This window comes from Manis pentadactyla, chromosome 7 (assembly GCF_030020395.1).
Source record: "Manis pentadactyla isolate mManPen7 chromosome 7, mManPen7.hap1, whole genome shotgun sequence".
NCBI lineage: Eukaryota > Metazoa > Chordata > Mammalia > Pholidota > Manidae > Manis > Manis pentadactyla.
The window spans coordinates 32,830,056-32,855,041 of NC_080025.1; the positions used below are offsets into that span (position 1 = coordinate 32,830,056).

The 24,986-nt window shown below is 38.2% G+C and overlaps 1 protein-coding gene across 1 annotated transcript; it reads right to left on the bottom strand.

Moving 5' to 3' along the window:
- Positions 1-347: 347 nt before the first annotated feature.
- IDO1 (indoleamine 2,3-dioxygenase 1) lies at positions 348-17,125 on the bottom strand. Its single transcript, XM_057505223.1, has 10 exons — positions 16,949-17,125; positions 12,029-12,124; positions 11,795-11,914; positions 6,684-6,802; positions 5,728-5,742; positions 4,110-4,209; positions 3,441-3,558; positions 2,341-2,392; positions 1,779-1,927; positions 348-918 (listed from the first exon to the last, which is right to left on the bottom strand). The coding sequence occupies exons 1-10, from the start codon at positions 17,045-17,047 to the stop codon at positions 575-577; spliced, it is 1,212 nt and encodes a 403-aa protein (XP_057361206.1). The 5' UTR covers positions 17,048-17,125; the 3' UTR covers positions 348-574.
- Positions 17,126-24,986: the final 7,861 nt, after the last annotated feature.

A 24,986-nucleotide genomic window follows, 5' to 3' on the forward strand; every position in this document is an offset into this window, starting at 1 on the left:
GCAAAAAGATTACAACTGGCTAAAAGTTCAGATTATGGCTAGCATTTTTTAGCAATGAAGTATTTTTAAATTAAGGTACATACATGTTTTTTAGACATAATGCTATTGCACATTTAATGGACTATATACAGTATAGTGTAAATATAACTTTTACATGTACTGGAAAACCAAAAAAAAAAAAAAAAAAAAAATGTGATTCTATTACAGGGGAAGTACAGCAATCTATTAGACTCGCTGAAGTGTAGCAGTACAGAGTAGGTCTCATCTGGAGGAATAGTTGATTATAGTTATGAATAAGGCAACTTTTAGAGATTTTACTAACTTTTATTGAATTTCAACATTACATTGTAATTAGAGAATATAGATGATAATGTTTTTAATGGAATCACCTCTTGGTGTTCTCATACAGGGCCTGAGCAGGAATCAGAAAAGATATTTTGAATTCTTTTATAATACACTGTTAAGTAGTTGTTGCATTTCATTCATGGAGCTTATATAATGAACAGTGACATTAACATATATAAACATCTTTGTCTGGACAAAACGTACCCTTGTTTGGGTTACACTAATTCCCCTACAATAGGAATCTTTCAGTTGTTTGTTTTACATTCCCTAGGAAAGCCATGACATCAGTGCCTCCAGTTCCCTTATTTTCCATTTCCGATGGCTCTTCAGATGTTTGGTTCTTCTTGGCTGACTTTGCAGGATTCACAATGTACTTCTCTACTATCTTCAGGTGGTACTCTCTCAGGGAGACCATAGCTTTGACACACTTATTGTAAGACGCCTTCAGGCTGGCATCACCTTTCAAAAGAACAAACTGACGGACTGAGAGGCCTGACTCCAATGAGACAAGAAATTTCTGGTGAGCTGGTGGCATATATTTTCTCATATCCTGAAGGAATTCAGCATCAGATTCTGAAGGAACAAGAGAAAGATGAGTTAGCAGGGAGGCTGAAGCATTCCCCAGTCCAGGGAGAAGGGCAGAATGAGGTCAGCTGGTGAGAGATCACAGGCCCAAAGCACAGCATGAGGCAATGCATTCAAAGCAGTCCTATTAGAAGACTCTCATCTTGCTACCAGTAAGGTAATCATTGTAAAATATAGTTAATTCTGAAAACCATGTGAGCTCAACTCATTCTTTCATGCTAAGACTTTTGCTAGCTCTTCCTTTCTCACTTTCCTTCTGTTTTTTGTTCAGACATATTTGTATGGAAGCACTTAAAATCCATGAAGTAAACAAAAGATTAGAAGGAACTATCCAAAATTGCAATGAAGGGTGGTACTTAAAAAAGCAAAAACAGAAAGAACGGGACTGTCCAGGCAGCAGGATGGCTGAACGAGAGCAGTGCTAAGCCTCTCCTTGATGCCGAGGTCTCCATTTCCCAATTCAACTCCCTGTCCTATCTCATTTGCAGGTGACTTTCTCCTTCTAAATCTGCTGTGCATTTTCAGACAAGTGCTTCTGGCTCTACCACAGTTGATCAGAACTTATGTACATATTCAAGTATCAAGACTGAGAGGGTGATGAACTTGCATTCGAGTTCTGGCTTCCCTGCTTTCTAGCTGGTTAACAGGCAGCCAGTCACCTCTCTCCTTTAAATTTCTGCTGCTTGATCTATGAAATGGAATGACGGCAATAAAGTCTCTACTTTCCTGATTCTCCTGAAAGCATCAGATGAGCTCAGAGGAGATGCTGATGGAAAGGACTTTTTATATATATAAAATATTATTGCATTAACGTACAAGATGATTATTATTTGTTGTTATCCACTCACTTTTACCAGAGTTCTGCTGGATGCCCAGCAGGACGTCGAAGCACTGAAAGATGCTGCTTTGGGCTGCACTGCCCCCTGCAAACATCTGTGGGGTGTTCTCGACGCCTTCATACAGCAGCCCCTCCGACAGCAGGGGGTTGCCTTTCCAGCTAGGCCAGGAAGGAAAGAAGAATCATTTGGATTAATTGCCAAATTTTCAGGTATAAAATCTTGCAGTAGAGGATGAATGGAAGGAGACAAGAGATAGAAGGAGACACGAAATTCTTCCACACTCCCTCTTCCTCTCATCCTTATGCATGAGAATAATAAAGAACATGGTTCTGAGCAAATCTGGCCTAAGGATTCTGTGAATGGAACCTTATCTTTACACTAGTGAAGATCCCCCAGTGCATATGTCTGGCCAAGTAATAACAGACAGAATAGTCTATTCTTTCTCTACAGCGTGGATTTTAGGTTACCAATTGTTTCCTAAACCCAAGTGGAGGACCATCAGTGGGAACTTGGTGTGTGCTGTATGTTAATTGTTTAAGAGAAAACAAATTTCACATGTAAAACCACATACCCAGACAAGTATATGCGAAGAACATTGAAGAACTGGTTTGGGTCCACGTATTCTGTGAAGAGATAGAATGTGTTTAATTAAGCAGCATCAGTGATATCAGAGGAAATCAAGCCCTTGTAAACAACAAATTTGGGATTTTAGCACAGGGTGCAGGGGAGGCATTAGGTCACTCTGCAGATAAAGTCCTGAGGACAAGCTCTCACTCATCTGTCCTCTCCCAGGGGAGCCCGTGTCCACTTCACAGGGTCTTCCACAAGGCTAACCAACAGCTTGAGTCAAAGCACCTGAGTCCTCCCACCACTCACCCTCACGAGGTCAATTCAACTTTCAGTTTCTTTAAGGCCCCTTCATGTGCTTACTGATATAACAGAGAAACTACATACCTAAGGGAAGAAACAAACCTAAACAAAAACATAAAGAAAAACCCCAGTTTCCCTACGGACCACATACCTGGGTCTCTCCTTCCCCAAAGCTTGCTAACATCTTTGATTGGAAGATAAATCTTGCCAAGTACTGAAGAGCAGAAATGCAGAGCCCAGCAACACACAAGGCACACACTTGTTGGGGCTGTCAAGTGGCACACATCTCCTTTTACACATTTTTGTTTATTCACTCTTTTCATTATTGGTGTTTTTTAGCTGCTAATTGTGCAAACACTTTTGAGCTCAATTGGTTTTCTATATGTTTTCTAGTGAACTAGTGGTAAAGCAGAATTTGCAGAGCTCCTATCAAGCTGAGCCAAAAATCGTCACAACTTAAAAATGTACCTATTAAGTGAGTACCTTTGGCAAGTTTCTCCATGGTTTTTAGTGGGTGACAAAGATATTTCTTAAAGATGAATAGACCTATCTTGGAATTCTGGCTTCTCCAAGGTATTACTTATGTAATATTAGGTCACCTATCTTGTCACTCCAAACTTAAATTCTCTTATCAATAAAATGGACTGAATAAAACCTACCACAGGAGAGTGTAATGATTTAGAGAGATAAAATAGATCAGGTGAAAACATACCCACCAAATGAGAGTTGGTTTAGCTTCCATTTCTCAACAACTCTATGTTTCAGATAATCAGAAACCTTTGACTGTCATACAATACTTACCATGCATTTGGTGAAACTCTTTAAGGGCTTTGCGCAGACAAGAAGTTATCTCAAGCAGTGCCTTCTCCAAAATACCATGGTCCTCATGTTTTATTGCACTGAATATAGCAGGAATTACCTTTAAAAATCAAAAAGACAAAAGACAAACACTTAAGATTTCCTGGCACTAAACACTGGCGTAGAATAAAATTCTCCAAATCTTAATCCCTAAATTTGGGATTTCTTTCTTTCTTGGGATGGGTATCTGATAGTTGGATGAATTTCCTTATATTAATGAGCTTGGGTTGTCTTTATTCATTTACTAGAGATAAGTTTATATAGTTTGATTTATTTCTATTTCTAATCAAAACTATTAGATTTATATCAATATGTGATATAGTTCCATGCCAAATTGCATTGAAAATATTTCTCTCTTACTGGGGTTTCAAGTTCTAAATTCATGATTCTAATTTCAAGATTCTAAATTCATGGCTCTTACATTTTGTATTCTAGGTGATCCACAAAAATAAATAAAATATTTCTACCAGATGATCCTTTACCTCCAATTAAATAAGCAAATGCTGTATTTAGTCAGGATAAAGTTATTTCAAGTGTGATACAGCTTAGTTACTCAGTGATTGCTCTGCTTATGTGTATCAAGATGTACATTTTCAGTAGGGATGGACATACTTTGATTGCAGAAGCAGCTGCTATTTCCACCAACAGGGAAACCAGGAAGAATCCCTTACTGCAATCCCCGCCAGGAAGTGAGAACAGAATGTCCATGTTCCTAAAAAATTAGTCAAGGGAGTCAAGAATTTAGCAAAAATGTTGGTACACTTTTGAGTACTTTATAGTTTTCAAGCATTTTTATTTATCCTATTTTATTTTCAAACTAATCTTGTGAGATAAGTATGGCAGGTTTTACTACCCCCATTATGTAGCTGGGAATATTAATGTTAGGCCCGTTGTCTAAGATAATATAATTAATAATAGGTTAAACTGGAACTTGAGATTCCATTCTGGATCTTGGACCTTGAAATTCCAAGACTTTTTCTGTTTCTTTTACCTCATTAATTTTTCACATACATATATATTGCCATATTTATATGCAGATATTCAATCTTTATCAAGACATGTGAAAGGTTTCAATTTAAGAGTAGTCTGCTTAAATAAATATATTCATATCTATAATTTTATCTGTGAACCTGATTCAGTTTCTCAGTGGTTTATCTGCCTTACAAAGGAATTGACCAGGAAATGAAAGAGCTGCTTAGCCCCAATTTTTTTTGCTATTTACATTTTGCATTGATGCAGACATGGTATCTGTGTATCTATGAGTTTCATGGTGGTTAATTCAGGTCTCTGAAGCCAGACCACTTCTGTAGCTTGCTGTGTGACATTGAACAAGAAATTTGAGGTTTCTGCCTCGGTGTACCCATCTGTAAAGTGGGACTGATGATAGTACTCTTGCATTGAAAAACCACCCATAGCTTTCCATGTATTTCAAGACAAATAGTTAAATCCCTTATCATAGCCCAAGTCCGACATAACCTTTTTTCCATACGTTTATTTCTTCATCCCTTTCCTACGCTGTTCTTTTCATCATTCACGATTTATCAGCAACACTAGCCTTCCTTCAGTTCCCTAACGCACCAGGGCATTTGCCACCTAAAGGCCCTCCTCCTTGCTGCTGCTTCCAGTGTCAACACTGTCGTCTTCTCCTTCGAGCTATTGCCTACTCACTCTTCTGAACTCAGCTTAAATAACTTGCTACAGGATTCCTCCTTCATCCCTTTCATTTGGTTAGAATTTCTAGTAGTTTATCTTCTCACACCTTCTCTTAACCACCTAGCAATTTACATAACTTTCATATATCTGCTTTTCCCCCCATTAGTCTGGTTTCACCAGGGCAGGCTTATGCCTATGAAATTTATCTTGGTTTCCCTAGCTCTTAGCCTCTGCTTAGCATACAGATCAAAATAGTACAGATTGGGTCAAAAAGAACAGATTTACGTTTCTGAGGTCACTAAACCATAGACACACAGATGTATGTGCATTTCATATTTATGCATATTAATTTGAATTTTACATATGCAACTATTTTTGTATATATCTGTAGTATAATATCAACAGATACAGTCATATCATAGTCATAGATATAATTAAGGACTGGGATTTTTTATTCTTTAAACAATTACTTGAATTTCTCCTTGCCTGAATTCAATTGGTCTTTCAAAAAGTACACTTAAATCTATTTTCACCTTAAATAACAATTCTTAGAATATAATGAGAAACAAATACTTACTCATAAGTCATGGGCCTTATGAAAGTAGTCGTGAAGCAATGGACCAGTTGGAAGAAGAGAAAGAAAATCAATTTAAAAACAAATGGTTTTAAGTTACTGTTGTTCAATGGAATGTTACTGATCTATGAAAAGACATGACAGACTGAGGAAAAAAAGATTTATTTACATTTTTCAAGTAGGTATCTCAGACACTTTATTTAGGGCTTTATAAGTGAACTAACAAATTAAATACTCAAGGAACACATGTGCATAGTCAAAGTTAGTTGTTACTAATAAGAAACTGTTCTAGATAAAATCCTTTTGTTTTGTGGCATTCTCATGTCTAGAATACTCTTGTACAGATGCCCACCCAGAGAGAGCCCTGGGAGACCACAACTCTCTTGACCCTTTATTGTGCAGGGCCTAGATTCTCAGCAGGCTCGTGTGAAAGCCCAGAGGTAGCCATCTCTATGGCTGAAGATGTGCTGACACTTAAACTCAACTGGATAGTTAAAAATTAAATGTGTAGAATCTCAAAAACTAAGCAGAGGGAAGCCAGACACAAAAGAGTACATACTCTAGGATTTCAATGAAATCTAATAACAGAAAAAACTAATTTTTGATATGACAGGTCAGAATATATTAGCCTGGGGGTAGGGAAGAGAACTGAAAGGAAAGAGCCACGGAAGAATTTTCTGAAGTGATAGAAATATTCTTATCTTGTTTACAGTTACACATGTGTATCTAATAGTCATATTCATCAAAATGAACACTTAAGATTGGTGCATTTCATTGGTGTTACTTATATACATCTCTCTCATACATGTTCAATGCATTTGTGGTTATAAATATACCAAAGAAACTGTACCCCAAAAACACAGAGGAAAGCTGTGCTGCCCCAAATTAAACCACTAACTCCCTTCTGATTTAAATAGCATACAGTCCTGTAATTCCCATAATAATTACAGAGTACACACCCACTGGGATCCTTTTTCTTCCAGTTTGCCAAGACACAGTCTGCATAAACCAGAATGGGAGGCAGCCCCAGCTTCTTAGAGAGTTCACAGTAAGGAATAGCAATGTTTCTTGGCAGGACCTAATTAAAACACAATACTTAGTGTTAACCTTTGAAGCATGTTACACATTTTCTTCTGCTTTCTGAGTGCCAAAACAATAGCCGTTCTATGAACACTTGAAATTTGTTGAAGAGAAAGCCTCTGGCCAAGAGTGATTCACCTGTGCTGAGCCAGGGTTTAGCCTAATTACAATTATCAACCTCCCTCAGAAAAGTAGCCCTAACAGTCAATCAGGAATTTTCTGGTCAGCACCAGGGAGGTAATCCATCACATGAGCCTTCTCCAATCCTCCTCCCCCTCAAAAAAGAAGAAGTCATCTGCTTAAGACCCCCTACTTCTCCCTACGCGAGGGTAACCTTTCATGAAACACCTTTTCTTTTGCTAATAACTTCTTGCCCCCCACCCACTCCCCACCCCCACGCCTTTTCTGTAAAAACCTTCCGTGTTGTATACAGTTCTTGGGAGCATCTCTCTACTTACTAGATGGCATACTGCCCAATTCATGAATTGTTTAATAAAGACAATTAGATCTTCAAATTTAATCTGTTCAGTTTTGTTCTTAACAGACAAAACAAATGGAAGTTTCTCTTCCTCATTCTTTAACTTAATCCCAGTAATTGTTGAATGTTTATAGTTTAGATTTGTGTTGATGTGGACATAAATTGGTCATAGAGAGAAAGAAGATGAAGCCTGGACTTCCTAAGGTCCTATGAGTTATTTGTACTCCACGTAGTAAAAGGCGCCCCAAACCCCACAGGCAATCCTGATGGGAAAGTGCACTTTGTGTACCCAAGCTGTGTTCTCTAACTGCTCTATTGTCATGAAGTTGGCATTTTATTCTTTATCTGCCTGACTTCTTCATGTAACTATCATTTTGTTTTTAATCAAATGATCCCATGTAATCATTATTAAGATCGTCCTTGTCATCAGAGCCTATGATTGGAGTTTACCTAACTGGGCAAAGGACAGGGATGTGTGGCCCCAACGGGGCAGTGGGAGGTAGGACTTGAGTGGTAGAGAACCGCTCCACAGTTCTGTGAAAATCGTGCGAGCTACAACCCAAGTCACTTCAGATTAGCTTCATCTACTTCAGATGAGGTTTTAACCAGGAGAACAAAATATAAGAATAAAATAACTGACTATCTAAGTAGCACCTGAAAGTGGGCTTCCCATGGAAGAGCTTATGCCTCCGAGAATTAAAACATTTTGGCTGGCAAATAATTTATGTGTGTTTCACAGGGAAATAAAATTTGGCCCTCTCTGATTTAGGGATAGATCAAAGGGAAATGAAAAGGGAGGAAGTTTAATTGAAAAATTAATTGAAATGACTTAAGAGAAATGAAGAAAGGTTCAAACACATCTTAATGTATTATATTCATTCATGTGGCTACTATGAAGATCAGAGGCTAATTTCTTGCCCATTCTCAAGCAAAATGTGCCTTCATTGAGGTATCTTATTTGTTATCCATTTCTTTTCTCTTTCCTACAAATCTGTCACTTAAATATTTTTATTTTTTTATATGTATTTTTATTGCCAGTTTCTAAAATCCTTTTCAAGATGAAGTGGCATACAAAAACTGGATAAATTTTAAAAATACATTTTCATGTTTTATTTTATAATTCTGATCTTAAGTCTGACAAATTATCTTTTGATTATCCCATGTACATCTGGTCTCCACATTTTTGCTAGTCCTCTTTCTCTTTCTTTTCTACTCCTCTCCTCTTTGGATAAGCCCAACCAATCTTCCAAGAAATAATTCCAGCCCCACTTCTTCCCTGAAGCTTTCCATGATCATGTAGCTGTTCTCTCCTGCTGTCATTATTGATGCACAATGCCTGTGCACTTAGCTAGTCTCAGATCCTAGGAAGTCTAGTCAGACTGTGTGCTTAGCTAGAGTCTAAGCTAGGTGTAAAGACCATAACTAATCTTAACTTTTTATGTCATCGCAGAATCTAGACAAAACCCTTAATGACTGCAAGTGTTAGGCAGAAAGACAGACTTGAGCAGGATCAAAAGAGGGTGAGGCCCACCAAGAATTCAGGTTGTTGATCAGATAAAGCCAGAGAGCCAAAGATAACTCAGAGGATTAATTAAAGCCACAGGGACCAAGAGTGACTTGAATGCACAGACACTCCCCAGATAAGGAACCTCAGAGTACAGGCAACCCCCCAGATGACAAAAATTCCCCAGATAAAAATGTCAGCGCACAGCCCATGTCTTCTATACTCCAATCAGATCAAGCCCCCAAGGTCAAAGAATGTCAATCAGGGACTTCTGTGCCCTGCCAAAAATCCCATAAAAGAACCCTCACAGTAGCCTACCTTTGCCTACCTTGACTCTGGCCTCTTCCTCCCTTGGAATGTAAGCAAACTTGCCTTGTCTGCCTTGACCCTGGCCCACTCCTCCCTTCAAGAGTAATCAAATAAACCTGCCTTTATCTACTTTGACTCTGGCCTGCTCCTCTTTGGGTTGTATTCAAATAAAACTTTCATTCTGCTTTACTACTGTGTCTCTGCCTTTAATTTCTTTGTTACCAAGGAGAATGAACTCAACCCCCAACATAAGGAACTACGGGACAAGGTGTTCCCATGATCGTGCAAAGCAACTTCTCTAAGAGTGAGTCATCACACAGGAAAACTATATGTGCTGTTCTGTTGCGGGAGGGTTGAGTTTGTCTTCTTCATTCCTGTTCCTGCTGCAACAAAGAATTGAAGGGCAGAGACACAGTGGTGAAGCAGCGTAAAAGTTTTATTTGAATGCACTCCCAGGGAGGAGCGGGCCTGAGCCATGGTAGGTAAATACGGCAGGTTTATTTGATTACACTCCCAGGGAGGAGTGGGCCAAGGTCAAGATAGACAAGGGCAGGCTACCAAGGAGCATGAACTTGCAAGCCGAATGCAGAGCACTCAGCAGCCCCTCCCTATTTACCTGAAATAGGACCGAGAGTGAAGGTGTTAAGTCTGGAGGGTTAGAATGAAATAGCAAAGGAACAAAGACACCGCTGGAAGAGCCCAGAGACAAAATATTATAAGTTGAAGGGCAAGAAAGATTTACTTAAAAGTTAGTTACACACTTAGAGAGAGAAGAAAAAGTGTGGGAGTCTTGAGAGAGGAGGTACACTGAAAGGCTGGGGTTTCTGTCTTTTAAGCACTTCTCAGGAATGTGACAAAGGGCTAGGGGGTACAGACTTGTCACATGGTCTCAAAATCTTATCTCTGGTGAGAGACACCACATCTCCTCTACTCCGTTATCAGTCCTCCAGCTGATTCTACTAAATAAACTTCACCCAAGATCCGGATCCTCCCCAGGATGGTGACTTTTCTCTGCGGATATGTCAGTTACGCCTGTTGGCCTTGCTTTAAGGTCGGTTGAGAGGTACTGTCTGTTTACTAAAGAATACATTAGGAACCTTACTTCTTAACTCCCTGGTTTTTAGAGTGGAATTCCTCCTGTTCTTACTATAACTGTTTATCTTTGGATTTTTTTGAAAATTAATCCTGAAGCTTGTCTCCTGTCCTGGTTACAAATTACTTGATGAGGGGGTGGAGGAGGAGGAAAAAACAGCGTACAAGTTAAGTGAAAGAATAAGCTGGGTCTTTCAGCAGGCTGAAGTGAATCTTAGCTCTGACTGACACAATGAAGACTCGGGCTGCTCAGATACTTTCCTTTATCTGGGTAAGATCCTGACATTCCAAGTTGCTCCTGGTCTTTGGAGCTTTAACTGATAAACTCATCAACTCTGTGATCTTTTCTGGCTCTCTAGTTTTATCTGGTTAACTCTTTGAGTCCCTTCTAGTGGGCTTTACTGGCCTTATTCTCCCTCCACTCTGCTCATATCTATTTTTCTGCCCGAACAGTTACATCTTTAAACAAGGTGTGAAAAATAAAACCTTTATATGTGTCCAAAAAGAAAAAAAAAAACCTTTCACTAAATGGCAGAAGGTGCTTACAGAATCTATTTTATCACTTTGTGTTTTAAAGGTTATTATAATTTATATTGGTTTCATGTGATTAGAGTTGCCAGATAAAATACAAGACGGTATTTTAAATCTAAAGTTATCCGCTGTTGCTGAGAGCGGTGTGAAACCACTATATTCTTCTATGTTGATGGGGTGAGATGAGCATTAAGAAGAGCCATAAAATGTTCCTATCTCCCAAAGTCATAAACAGAGAGAAATCTTTCATATTCAAATATATTGACTATAGTGTCATTTACAATGGTAAAATATTAAAAGCAAGCAGAACATTTATCAATAAAGTATTGGATAGAGTTCAGGAACTCAATGAAAAAAATTATAAAGTGATTTCAAATGATGACTGGGATGGTTTTGTTAGAAGCCCCAGGTCCCAGAGAGAGTGCAGTGCCAGGTCACCAAGCTGGAACTTCGTGCTAAACCGGATTACAGTTTCAGCCCCTCCAAGGAATGGAATTTTAAACTAATCAATCTGGAATTCCCTAATCGCCACAAGTGAGTTAATCTGCATGAAACCCCTGTTCCTTCCCCTAAGGGAAAGGGACCTTGCCTGAAACAATCCCTTCTTTTCTTTTGCTAATAACTTCTTGCCCCCTCTGCACCCACCTCCTCTTTCCCGTAGAAACCCTCCATTTCAAACAACTCCCTGAAGCATTTGTCTGCTTGCTACCTGGGGAGCTGCCTGATTCATGAACCAATCCATAAAGCCTTTTCGATCTTCAAGCACTCAGCTTAATTTTGCTTTTTTAACACTGTGCAGTAACTAAAAAGTGATTACAATATATTTTCAGTGAAAGAAGCAGGACATGCATGCATATACACAGGACAGAGCAAAGGTGTTACAGAAATAAAAGATTAAAAATCCAGTAGTGAAAGAGTTGACATGTTAAGTCAGTGATTTATTGTTTTCCTTTACCTTTCTTCCTGTTACTCAAGCTTCACAAAATGCAGCTATTGTACTTTAAGAATTCTTTTAGGTTAAATGTAAATTGGACGTACATCCAAGTAGTGTAAGAAATACTGGAAAATCTGCAAACCTTCCGAATATCTCCATCTCCTTGATTCCACACATATGCCATGGTGATGTACCCCAGCACCAGATGGGCAAGGCGCTGAGACTTGTACCCTTGGAGGCCATCAATGCTGAGCATAGGTAACTGAGAGTAAAAGGACAGGTTGACTTAACATGGGTGACATTATAGCTTCAAAACCAAATTTAAAATGCTAAGAAACTATCCTAGAAGAAGACAAATGGAATAGTTTCTTCAAACCTCCTCAACTCTTGCACGTAGTTGGCCAGTCTCAATCACTTCCGTCAGATTTTTGGCAATGAGAATCCAGGCATCATAAGGCTTAGGTAGCTCCTCCTTGAAAAAAAAAAGAAAGAATTGAAGAGGAAAAAAATGTAGTGAGAATGTTCAATATTTTGATCTGAGTCATGGGTACATGAGTATATACACATGTTAAAATTCATCAAGCTGTACATTTTATTGTCTGTATGTCAATATAAAAATAATTTTTTTAAAAGCAATAGGACTTTTATTTACTAGAGGAAGTTTTTGTAAAATAGTTTAGCCCCCCATTGATTGTCTATCTTGCCTCTAAATCAGTTTTGTGCAACACTGTCCTGACACACACTTAGCTGTCTAGTGACACCAGCCCGTGCACTGTCCCCTGCATATTCAGAGCACAGGACCATCTCTGTGGTCCTCCCCCAAAGCATTCTCATCTTCTTCTTTTTCAAAGTTCACCTCAAAACTTCCACTAAAATCCAACTGATTACCCCAGTCTACACTCATCCCCAATTACGAGTCCTCTTGTTGCCAGGCAGCTGCATCTGGGGAGGCCTCTCCCTGCATGCCAGGTGAAGCCTCAGCCTGGACAGGGGAGGGTTCTTGACTGTGAAGGAGAAAGAATTCTTGAGTAGGTGAGAAAGGAATTCATTGAAATGAGAGCAGCAGGGAAGGGCAGTGGCCTTGCAGGCACCAGAGAACTGGAAAAGTGCAGAGAGAAAGTTCTCAGCCTAGGGCAGGTTCCCTTGCCAACCCTTGAAGCCAGGGTCACCTGGCATCGGGTGTCCACGTGGACCTGCACAGCATGGGGACTATCCCCTACCACCTTAGGGCTTGGGGGAGTGGTGGAGCACAGGTTGGAGTGACGTGATGTTCTGAGACCTTCCCAACAAAAGGAGACTTTCAGGCAGGCTACTGGTTCATGGGATTAAAGACGGTGGTGTGAGAAGTGAGACAGAAACCTCCTCCCAAAACTACATATTATATGAAAATATAGCAAATACAACTAACCCTGAAAGAGTGACAGGTAAGACCACTTACTACATCTGGTAGACTGTGTACATGTGGGGAAAAGAGAAGATCTCACGGAAAAGGCTAAAGCAGCAAAGCCACCATCTGGCGAGACCCAAGCCCTTCCCCCACCCCAGCTCACCAGTGGGGAGAGAGAGAAATGGAGTGGGGAAGAGGTGAAGGCCTGAGACTGCTGAACAAACAGCCCTGGAGATGGGCTCTGGGAGCACAAACCTACAGGCAGGCTCCTGAGAGCAGATTGCACAGCTGCAGTTCCGTCCCGGTCCCCCAGGGGGTGGGAACTCACAGGCTCACGTTCAGAGTGCTCAGCAGCCCCTCCCCGAGTATCAGGAGTAAAGCAGAGACAGAGTGAAGGCTTGGAAATAAAATGAAATAGTAAAGAGACAAAATGCAATAATTTGAGCAGTGAGAAAGCTTTATTTAAAAGTAAGCACTTAAAAGAAAGTGCTGGCATCCTCAGAGAGGAGGTGTGCTGAAAAGTTGGGGATTCTGTCGTTTGAGGCTTCCAAGAATGGAGCAAAGGGCAGTGGTGGGGGGTGCTGGGTGTAGGCTTGACTTGTGGTCTCATGATGTCTCTCCAGTGGAGAATACTGCATCCTCATCCACGGTCAGTCCTCTAGGTAATTGTGTAAGAAAAACTCAACACCAGAAGTTTACTGATCTGGTTCTTCTCTAAGGTAGTCGTTACCCTCAAGCACTGGGAACATACTGATTGAGACTGCTTGCCCTGCCTTAACATAGGGTGGGTTATTGTCTGATTACCAAAAAATATGTTAGGAATCTTACCTACTAATTCTCTGGTTTTTAAAATGGATTGTTAGCCTTAAGATGGGGTCCCTCCTGTTCTTACTATATTGTTTATATCTCAGCATGTTTCATCGTAGGCAGGGAAAGTTAATCATGATGCTTATCCCATGTCCCTGCCCTATCTCACTGTGGATTATACCTTTCCACATTAAGTAATTTATTGTTATCTGCTTTTTTCTTCCTCCTTGGCTAGATTTTAATTTTTTTGGAATGGAAGAAAAATGACATTTATAAGATGTCAGTAGTAGACTAGACTCTTTCCTCAATAATTTCTCATTTTAACTATTATAAGGACCTAAAAAGCTGATGATTATCTCCATATCCTAAATAAGAAAAGCAAGGCTCAGTTTACATAACCTGCTTTGTATAGTTTATCATGATTTAATCATAAATGCTTCCAACTTGCAAAAAATCAATGCCCTTTTTGTATCTCACTACCCAATGGCAAGGATTTTATCATGCTTTAAATTCTCTGTTTCTTACAGGACCTGGTGTAGTACTAGACAGGTAGGAGATGATGTACACATATACATGGCAATTACCTCCTGGGTTGGTACTATAGGCTTATTTTTGCCCAGTAAGTGCAAATGGAATCCAAATAAAAGTGCCTCCCTGGATCTTAACATATTTATAATCTCACCCCAAAGGAAAACATAAACACAAAAGACCTAGGCAATACCCTGAAATGAGATTCAAATCCCTGAATAACCCCCATATGCCCTTTCCCCAAGCCTCCTTCATTAAGCTTCATTTCAGACACACCTTGGGTCATTAATACTGAATGATAGGAATGGGGTGCAAATCAAGAGATTAACTCAAACCAACAAGGGCGAGGTTTTAAGCTTCAAAACAAAGTTAATATGAGGTAAGTTATAAAACAAGAAGACAAATTAATAAAGCATAAAATTCAAACATGTTGAGGGGCTGCAGATAACTGGACAGTCTAAAACTGTTAGGGCAGATTTTTAGCAATGAAACATCCAGGAATTATATTCACTAGTCAGTCACCTTTCTTGTGTGCTCCAAATTTTTCTCCCTAGCCACTCAAATGCTGTGGGCTCGTGTTTCAAGTAAACCACTATATATTTATTTTGTTATGTGCCTCACTATGTAGCACACCCAAATTTGGGGTTGTCGCTATTTTCCCCAAAATAATAAATACCTTTTTGTTGTTACATGTCATGATTAGTTCCTATCTGACAGAACTTCGAACAAATATTAAATTCAATCAATAATATATTTTTGGTTCAGAGGATGCCTAAATGGTATGATATGAGTTAGTGAAGAGTAACAGAGGGCCAGTCAACTTTCTGCCAGGTTAGAGGAAGCATTTGGGCACCTATATGGGATCAGAAGACACATTACTTTCCTTTGGAATAGAAAGCTGACAGGTTATAAAAGGCAGAATGGACATTTTTGAGCTCGTAATATCTAGGCAAGATCTTCCATGAAGAAATAAAAGTAGGTCCCCATTTTTTTTTCTTGTTTCAGGACACTGAATCTAATTCCCTAAGCATTTCAAGTAGCAGTACTTTTTTTTTTTAAGTAGCTCAGGAAAAGTTGTTTTGCTTTTGTTTGGGCGCTTTGCATTAGGCCTGGAAATCTGTTCTAGAAGTCTGCATGATTAAAACTGTTGCAGTGTCTAAGAGAACTGAACCTGGAAAAAGAAAAAGAAAAAAAAGGAATAGACTTGATAGGAGGTTTCTAGTTTCTGAAAAATATTTTTTTCTTGTACATTTGATAAGTACATCAAAACCACCCAATTCTGGCAACTCAGTGTGCTTATTCAGAGCCCGAGCAAGTCTGAATAATAACTAACTTGCAAATATAAAGCAAACTAGGTGCTTTTAGCAATACAATTACAGTGTTTAATTCTTTTTCTTAACTTAGTATTAGAAGAGGAAAAGTAGATGGGGAGGAAGAAGTTGCTTTAGATTTGCCTGTCTTACACAAGGTATTACACAAGGATGGTATTTCTAAGTACAGTTAGGTTGTAGTTTCTGATTTAAAATAAATTTGCTGCACTTAAAGGTACTCTCTGGAGTGTGGACTCTAACTAATCCACAAATAGAGATACACTGGTATATAGGATTGTCACAACATGTTAATTTGGCTCCTTAGAAACCCCCTCCTGAAATCTCATGCACTTTATTAGGCCTGAGGGGGAGTGGGTATGTCTTGTGATCTCTTCTCTTCAGAGAGGCAGCATAGCATACTGGTTTTAAAGTCATGCCGTCTGGAGCCAGACTAGTTAAGCTCACATCCTCTCTGCCAGTTAGCTGTGTGAGTTCGGAAAATCACTTGAATTCTGCACAGCTTACATGTCTCATCAGGAAAATGAGGTTAATACCATACATATCTTTTAGGATGGTTGTGAAGATACAATGAGTTAATATTGTAAGTTGTTGAAAACACCATATGAATGTTTGATAATTAAAATTGAAGGTTAGATGGTTTTCATGGTATTCTTTGGAAGACAATGTAGAGAAATGTAGGATTTAGGGTAAACATTTACTCTACATGTCTCACACTCTGTAGGAAAAACTTGTAACAGAAGAAAAAAATAGTAGCTGAGAGTCTCACTTGAATCTTATGCTTAATAACAAGGAATATTAATATAACACAAAATTGCCTAATGTGTCATCTCAAACCCTAATTCAAGTAGGAACATATACTTCATACAATTTAAGGTGTATCAGCCAAGAAAGGGGGTTCCTCTGATGCATGGATCATTTCTTACTTTGTTTTTTTTTCAAAATGCCTTCTAAAAATGAAAATTTTATTAAGCCAGAACACTCCTATAGTTTCCTTATCTCATTGCTTTCTGTATCTGTGTTAAATAAGTAAGGAGTATATCAAAGTCTCCCTTTCTAGACAGAAAATTTCAAGAAAATTAAGTGATCTATCAAAGCTCTGCTCCAATTTTGGCTCCACTTTATCCTGCTTCAGTCTTCTTCAGATAGAAATTACTGAACCAAATCTGTTCAACAGAAGTTAATTTGCCCAGGTAAGTAATGGTCAAGAAAATGTTTTTGCCCATATTTTGGTTCCCTCTCTTACCAGTGGATTTGGCAGAGCGAATCCCACACCTTCATCTATTTCGTATTCTTTAAAAATCTTCTGAGGATCTTCCATAAGAGATGCCTTATCACATGCCATCTTCCAGTCCTCTCCTGTGGTCCTCTCAGCCTCTGAGCAGTTTCAGAACATCTATTTATTACAGAGGTGGCCATAGCCAATGACCACAATGAGAAATGACTTCCACTTTTGGAGTAGTTTCATTTTCTTTATTTGGAATTTGCTAAACAATAAAACCACAGGAGCATAATTATCCATCATAAGAAGAAACTGAAAGTTTATATTCCATATCAAATATTTATCACTGAGCATATCATTTGCTTACTGCCATTAGTGAGGTCAGGAAGGGCCTGCTTGAAATAACAGAGACCAGGAAAATAAGTCACCAGAAAAGAACATTTTTATTGTATGGAAACTTCTAAATCTTCTAATTAAAATAATGAATTTGACCAAAGCTAGATTTCTAAGCTATCATGTAGTTTTCTTTTAAGCTTCGAGGATTCTTGGAACTCTTGTTTGTAGTAGTCATGAAATGCAGCCTGTGGGTTGGTGAACTATTAGTAGGAAAAAATGGAAGCACATGAGGAATTTAGAAAGATTCTGACCTCTACCCCTGCCCATTTTTCTTATGCAGTCTTTTACCTGGGTTCACAATGACACAGTTCTTCTCTATGTTCCTAGTAAGTCATTTTCAGAAAGATTTTCCTGCATCCCTACTATATATCTGACTGCTAGGACTGCTGAAGCTTTGTAATATATTAAAAGTTGGAGAAAAAAAAAGGTTACAATGCCTTGAAAATGTTTCTTGCAGGAGGTAGAAATGGTATTTGGTAAAGGTTTTCAGAGTGCATGCAGGTCCGTGATCAGTTGCAGGTGTTGTTCAGTCTAACAAAGCTGAAGCCAAAGCAGAAACCATATCGTTCCTTTTGATGATTAAAAGCAAAAAAGAGAAGGAGGTGGTGCTTGGTACATTCAAAGATAATGCAATTTTGTCATCCAGCTTATCAGTACTTCAAATAAACTTTAACGGTCCATGGCTTTGGCTTCCTTCTAGAATAGTTCTCATACTACTCTTTTCTTCCCTATTGTATCACAGCTTTTTTTCCTAAAGATGTAGTCTTACAAGAACATCTTTTCTGTCCCATAAAAGGATGCAAAACTGAAACTACAATTACACAGAAAAGACACAACCATGACTGAACATCCTTAAAAGGAGTGATTCAGGAGGTTGATACTTTTGAAACCAGGCCAAGGGGGAAAAAAACAAACACAAAAATAAGAACACTGGGACACTATTTTTTATCAACATCTAAATTTCATGTGGAAATCGTCATTTATAGATACATATTTATATACAGTAAGCTATATAAATTTTAAGAGTTGGAAATTCGTGTTGGAAATAGAGGAGTGAATCCCCCTCTTGGAGTCTTCAAGGATCTTTCCAACGTGGCTTCTGAAAAGCAAATACAATTAAAGAATTGATTATACACATAGGTCCTAGAAAGGGAGGCACAACAGGCCCGAAGAGCCACATGACCTCACTTTGGTCACAGCAGAGCGAGGACCTGTGGGCAAGCCCCTTTAGTGAGGGTCTTGGGTGGGGTAGTTTGTAGTAATGGAAGCACTGGCTTTGAACTACACGAATGGAACTAGATCAATGTGGAAGAGAGAAAAGGGGCGAAATGGGGATGACATCCTGAGATTTATTGCTTCAACACACGTTAGGGATGAGCACCCAGAAATGGGAAATAATCAGATAAAAATCAGAGCTGGAGGGTGACTGCTGGCACTCAAGGAGTCATTGAGGCAACAAATAACAGTTTAACATGGCAAGATTAAATTACACTGTCCCATAGATTAGGACAGAGAATATTCCCATCATCTGAAAATGCACCCTTTGTCTCTTTATAATCCCCTGTCACCACAGCTGTGTTGGAAATGGAGGAGAAAATCCCCCTCATGGAGTCTTCAATGGTCTTTCCAACATGGTCAAACACTAGTCCGATTTTTATCACTATAGATTTGCTGTGTGTCTGGTCTTGAACTTAGTATAAATGGAATCATACAATATGTATTTGCAGGGTCTGGCCTCTTTAGCACCACATAATGTTTCAGGGATTCATCCATGTTACATGTATTGATGATTTGTTCTTTTTCTTATTGCTCAGAAACTTTCCATTATATGAATACATCAGTTGCATTGTTTAACCATTCTCTTTAACCATTAATGGTTCTCTTTAACCATTAATGGATATTTCATTTGTTTCCAGCTTTTGGAAATTATTATGAGTAAAGGTTCAGTGAACATTCTGATCCAAGTCTTTGTGTGGATATCTGAACTCATTGTGTTTAGGTCCCTGGCTAAGAGTAGGATTATTGTATAGTAATGTAGCTAAACAATTTTCCAAAGTGGCTTTCCATTCTATATTTCCATCAACATTATGAAATTTGTAGCCCCACATTCTCACCAACAATGTTTCCTCAGCACTTTAGTAAACACAAGAGGTATTGTAATGTGGATTCAATTTTCATTTCCCTTATGGCTAATAATATTGAGCACTTTTGATGAATGCTTATTTAGCACTCAGATATCTTTAATGGTGTGCCTATTCAAGTCTTGGTAAACTCTTTTTACTTAATTTGATTTTCTTTTTATGATTGATTCGCAGTTGTGAATTCATTCTGGGTACACATACTGTTTCAGATATGTGTATGGAGAATATTTTCTCCAATTCTCTGGCTTGTTTTTTTACTTTCTTAATGATGTATTTTGATGAGGAGTCTTTCATTTTAAAGACCAATATATGACCTTTTTTTAATGTTTGGGGAATTACAGAGTTATATCCAAGAAAATGTTGCCTGCTCCAAGTTCATGAAGACTCCTATATTTTCTGCTAGAAAACTTTGTAGTTACAGATTTCACACTTAGGTCTATGATTCATCTTCAATTAATTTTTATATTGTTGAAGTTAAAATCTTTTCCATTTCTTTCCATTCCTTTCCTTCTTCCATTTCTTTAATTTTTTTCACTATATTAATATTCCATTGTTCCAGCACCATTAGTTAAAATGACTCCTCTTTTATAGTTTTTTTGGGGGGAATGGGGGTGCTATTCTCTATCCTCAACATTTCATTTCTTTAACCTAGAATCAAAAGCCTTCTTGGTTATTGATTGTCATTGCATTGAATCTTCAAATCAATTTAGGGAGAATTTATATCTTAACAATACTGAGTCTTTGATCCATGAATATAAATATAGCTCTATCAATTTAATTATCTGTTCAAGTTCTCTTGAAAATTTTGGTTAATAGTCACTGTGGTAGTGTTGAAAATTGTGCCTAAGTATGTAATGTTTCTATAAATAGTAATTTCTCTTAAATTTATCTTTTAACTTTTTTCTAGTATGTAAGTACAATTGATATTTGTATATTGTCACTTGACTTTTTCAGATACACTTAATTGTTCTAGTTGGTTATTTGTATATACTTTTGGATGTTCTGCGTAAATAATGACATCTTATGCAAATACAGTTTTATTTCCTCCTGTCATCTAATTTACAATCTTGGTGCAATGATTAGTTCCTCCAATACAAATAGATAAGAGTACATATTCTTGCCTTGTTTTTGACCTAGGGTGGGACATAGGCAGCCTTAGCATTTATGGCCCTGGTAAGGGGAAGTCAGGAGGGAACTAGGGCCAAGGCTTCACAGTAAACAAGAAGCCACATCCTGGACATCTAGAGAAATCAGCATGAGAAACAAGGCGCCACCTCCTGAACACAGGAAGAATTCAGCCCAAAACACAAAGGGGTCTTCCTAGCAACAAGCGCCCGCCAGCCCCAAGAACTTTCTTCTTTTTGGTTTATAAACCCTAGACACTGCCACTCTAATGGCCTCCACTCTTGGAAGGCCCTCCTGTTTACAGGGAGTCTTTTATTCTTTCCTTTTCACTCATTCAAAACTTTGCTGGTTGCTCCAAACTCTCGTCTGCTGGCTGCATTCTTCGTCACCTCCAAGGCACGATCCTGGGAAAAATGGCATCTGAGCCAGTAACAAAAAGGTTCAGTATTTCACCACTGAGTATCAGAAAAAAATACATATATATGTATTATATAGATTGTATATATATATATATATTCCATGTGGATACTCTTTAGTTACTTGAGGAAGCTTTTTTTTTCTATTGTGGGTTGATGAAATTTTTTAAAAATAAAAATTGGTTTTAACATTATTGAGCACATTTTGAAATCATGAAATGCTATATAGCTTTTCTACATAATTCATTTAATTATAATGATAGATTTTTTTAATGTTACAGCCATCTTCGATTCTTAAACTAAATCTCTCTTGGTCATAATATATCATTTTTTTTATATATTGTTAGAGTCTATCTGCTAATGTTTTGTTGATTATTTAAAAATCTATGTTCTGGAGGGATATTGGATCCTAGTTTTCTTTCTTTCATTTTTAATAAGTTTTTTGTTTTGTATTGTCCTTGCCAGATTTTGATATTAGGATTACACTGGTCTTCAGAAAAATGAGTTGGAAGTATTTCCTGTTCCTTTATTCCCTGAAGGAGTTTGGGTAAAATTGATTACATTTTACTTGAAATTTTTCATAGAATGTACTGACTAAGCAATATGGGGCTAGGAGTCTCTTTCGTGTAGGAGTTTTAAATTATGGTTTCAACTTCTTTAACTAATTATAACTACTCCAATTTTACATATATTCTTGGGTCAGTTTTGGAAAGTCGTATTTTTTCAAGAAATTTAAATCTGTCCTCCACGTTACGGTATCGGAATCAGCAAGAGGCAGAAAAGGAAGTCTGGGACCCTCCTTGTCCTCGTGGCAGAGGAAGAAATTTCCCCTCTCTCTCAAGGTTCTTCTAGCTGGTCTAAGAATCAGAGTAAAAAACAATTACAGGAGAAAAAAACAAAGTTTAATTACATACGTACAGAAACTCAATAATGAAACTGAGACTCCAAAGAAGTGACCAAGGCAGGCAGCTATTATGCAGTTTGCACAAACAAACATAAATCTGGGAGGAATTGACAGGACAAAGAAAACTTACGCTTGGGAGCTTCCGTTTGTAAAGAATTGTAAACAGCATGGGCTGGGGTGGTAAATAAGTAAAAAAGTAACTAGATTTGCTTATGTAGCCTTCTCTGCTCTGCAATCCCTGTCTCAGATGAAGGATGCCTTCTATGGTCCCAGGGCAGGGGGGGCAGCACCCTTCCCATGGAAGGTTTATTTCCTGGGTGAAAAGGACAGAGGAGGGTCAGACAGCCCCTTCTGCCCCTGCTGTTTCTCCAGTTGTTTCAACTCAAAGTAATTGATATGCCGAAGTGGCACATGTGGGGGCAGCCTGACCGCGGTCCCCACAGTTCCCTCCTCCAAAACTTCACTGGAAGTTTCACATTAAAAATGGAAGTGTTATTCTGCCTCATTGAATCAGCCTCTAGAGTTCTGAAATTAAGTCAATCCTACTGAACTCATTGCTGAAGGCAGTGATGCAGGCCTGTTTCCAAAGTTAGGCCTAGGGTGAGGTTGATCAGGTATTAAAGAGACATCTCTATGGAAAGGGAAGAAGGAAGAAAAAGCCGATGGTTGGTGCAAATTCTAAACCCAGCGTCTGAGGCCTGAGGGCTGCCAGTGAGAAGATTTCTAGATTCCAGGCTTGAAACATCTTCAGGCAGAGTGGTGGCAATCTGGCAGATTTTCCTGGTTTTTAGTTCAAATGTCTCTGGTGATCCTTTTGGGTTGTCCAAACAGCACCAGGCACAAAGATTGTCTAAACATGGGCTCTTGGGGTGATTTCTCTAAAGACATTCACATTTGGTTTGCACAGGAAAAAGGCCGGTTTTAGTTCTCAGTGATTCCAAGTCAGAAGGATGGGAGAAACATTGCAAACATTAGTTTGGAGAGTTGGAGCCAGACATCGGAGGAAACTAGAATTGAGGATCTAGTCTAGTTTGCAATGAAGAGCATTAGGATCTAATGTCCCCAAAGGTGTGCTATGGAAACATAATTTTTCTCTGTACAATCATCCTCACTTTTTTCAGAGGTAACCAAACTAACACTAATCTGTTTGTAAAATAAATTTAGCTTTTAAAAACTTGGCCTGATTGTTTACAAAAGTACAGCAAGAGTAACAATGGATCATATAGTCTCTTTTAAATGTGCTTTCTGGAACTTCTCAGAAGGACTGAACTTTTGAAACCTCTCAAGGCCAGAAGTGAAGCCAAATATTTGCCATCCAATTTCACCTAGAATACCTACAGATTTGGGTTAAGTCGTCTCTTCTGGAGGTCTCTGGAATGTCCTGGCAGAAAGTGACCTTCTTTCCTCACCTGGTAAGGCTGCTCAGAACTCTGTAAGCAAGGTATCAGGCCACTATTTTCAAGGGGCTCTATTGGCTCTGTAAAGTCAACCTTAGTTCCTTAAAACTGGAGTGTCATGTTCTCATGTCTACGTCTATATATCTTTTTTTCAGATATGACATCACAGTCAAAGCACTGGTAATATAACCAGTGCTACAAGGAGAACAGGTTTCTTACTGAGCTTACGCAAACAAATATGCCATAAAAATATAAAATACTCACTGAGAGTTTCCATATTTGTTTACAAAGGTACACCAAGAAACTGTAAGTCATGAAAGGCTTAAGGAAAAGCTTCCTTAAAGCTGGAAGAGCAAACATCAGAGAACCAGCAATGTTTCAAACAGGAGTCATAAAAATTATAATCATCTCCCTCAGCTCTTTCAGTCCCATGTTATTCATTCTTGTTCTGCTTGAATCCAGCCTTCCACTAGCTCTAGAAATTCCCACCCATTCACACTAGGATCTTGAGGCTATCAGAAACCTGTATTTGTCAGAAGTCCTTTCTATCAGTCTCCTTCAAGATGAAGGTCCCTTGTTGGGACACTTCTGTAAACGCATCTGAGTAAAATAATAAATATCTATAAATGACAGAAGACTTAAAAATGGCAGGGGTTAAAGATCTGATGAGATTTCATTATAATGCAAAAAATGTGGTTATTTCTATTGACACATAGCATTTTTAGTTAATAACATACCAGGACATATGAGATTTCTAGCAGTTTCATACAATTTTGGGAACACTTATTTTAATAACTTATAGCTGCACAAATACCAAGTTTGAGCCTTATTCATTTGACAATGGTTTCCATGTAATTCAACATACCGAATAGGCCTAATTAGCTTACTATCTCTCGTATGAGAAGAAAAATCTCCTGGCATGTTTCAGGGGCCGTCTGAAAAATTTCAGAGTTAGTTAGAGGTTAAAAGGGCATTTAGAATTTTATTTGGCAAGTTGTCAAAAATACCAAACTGTTGGACCACTTGATTAAATAGGATCACAGATAATTACAAATCAGTACTTTTTCATTTAACCAAAGAGAAAATTTAAATTTTCAAAAGACAAATACTGAAGGTTACATGGTTGTTAGCAAACATTAGCTCTTCTAATATTGAGAAGATTCGATGGTCTTAAGTAATCAAAGACCTAACTGAGACAACACAAAGCATAAGAAATTATTTTCATAAAACAATTAAGAGCAAGGAAAAACACTTCACTGTCTCTTACTATCAAGAGCAGACTAATAGTCCAAGAAAATTTTGCTCTTTTAGTAGATGAAAGGGAATTAAGTTCCAGTTTTACATTAAGTACATTTATAATATTAAAGTTTATTTTAAAACCCTTATAACAAATGCATTCATTCTTATCCAACTCCATCATTTGAAGATTATTTTGAAGTTTCCTTTTCCGTAACTCATTTACAGCTTTCTTTTTACTTCCTGACTTTGTCCTCTTTTTCTTCTATAAATAACCAGCTTTCCTTTATGACAAAATTACTTACTTTCCTTCAACAAAAATGCCTTTCCATTCCTCACACCTTCTTTTACCTAAAGCATATATTCTACCTTTCTTGCATATGGGAATGTTTCCCATCTTATTTCCAGTAGTCTAAATTACACTTACTAATTAGAATTTTAAATGCT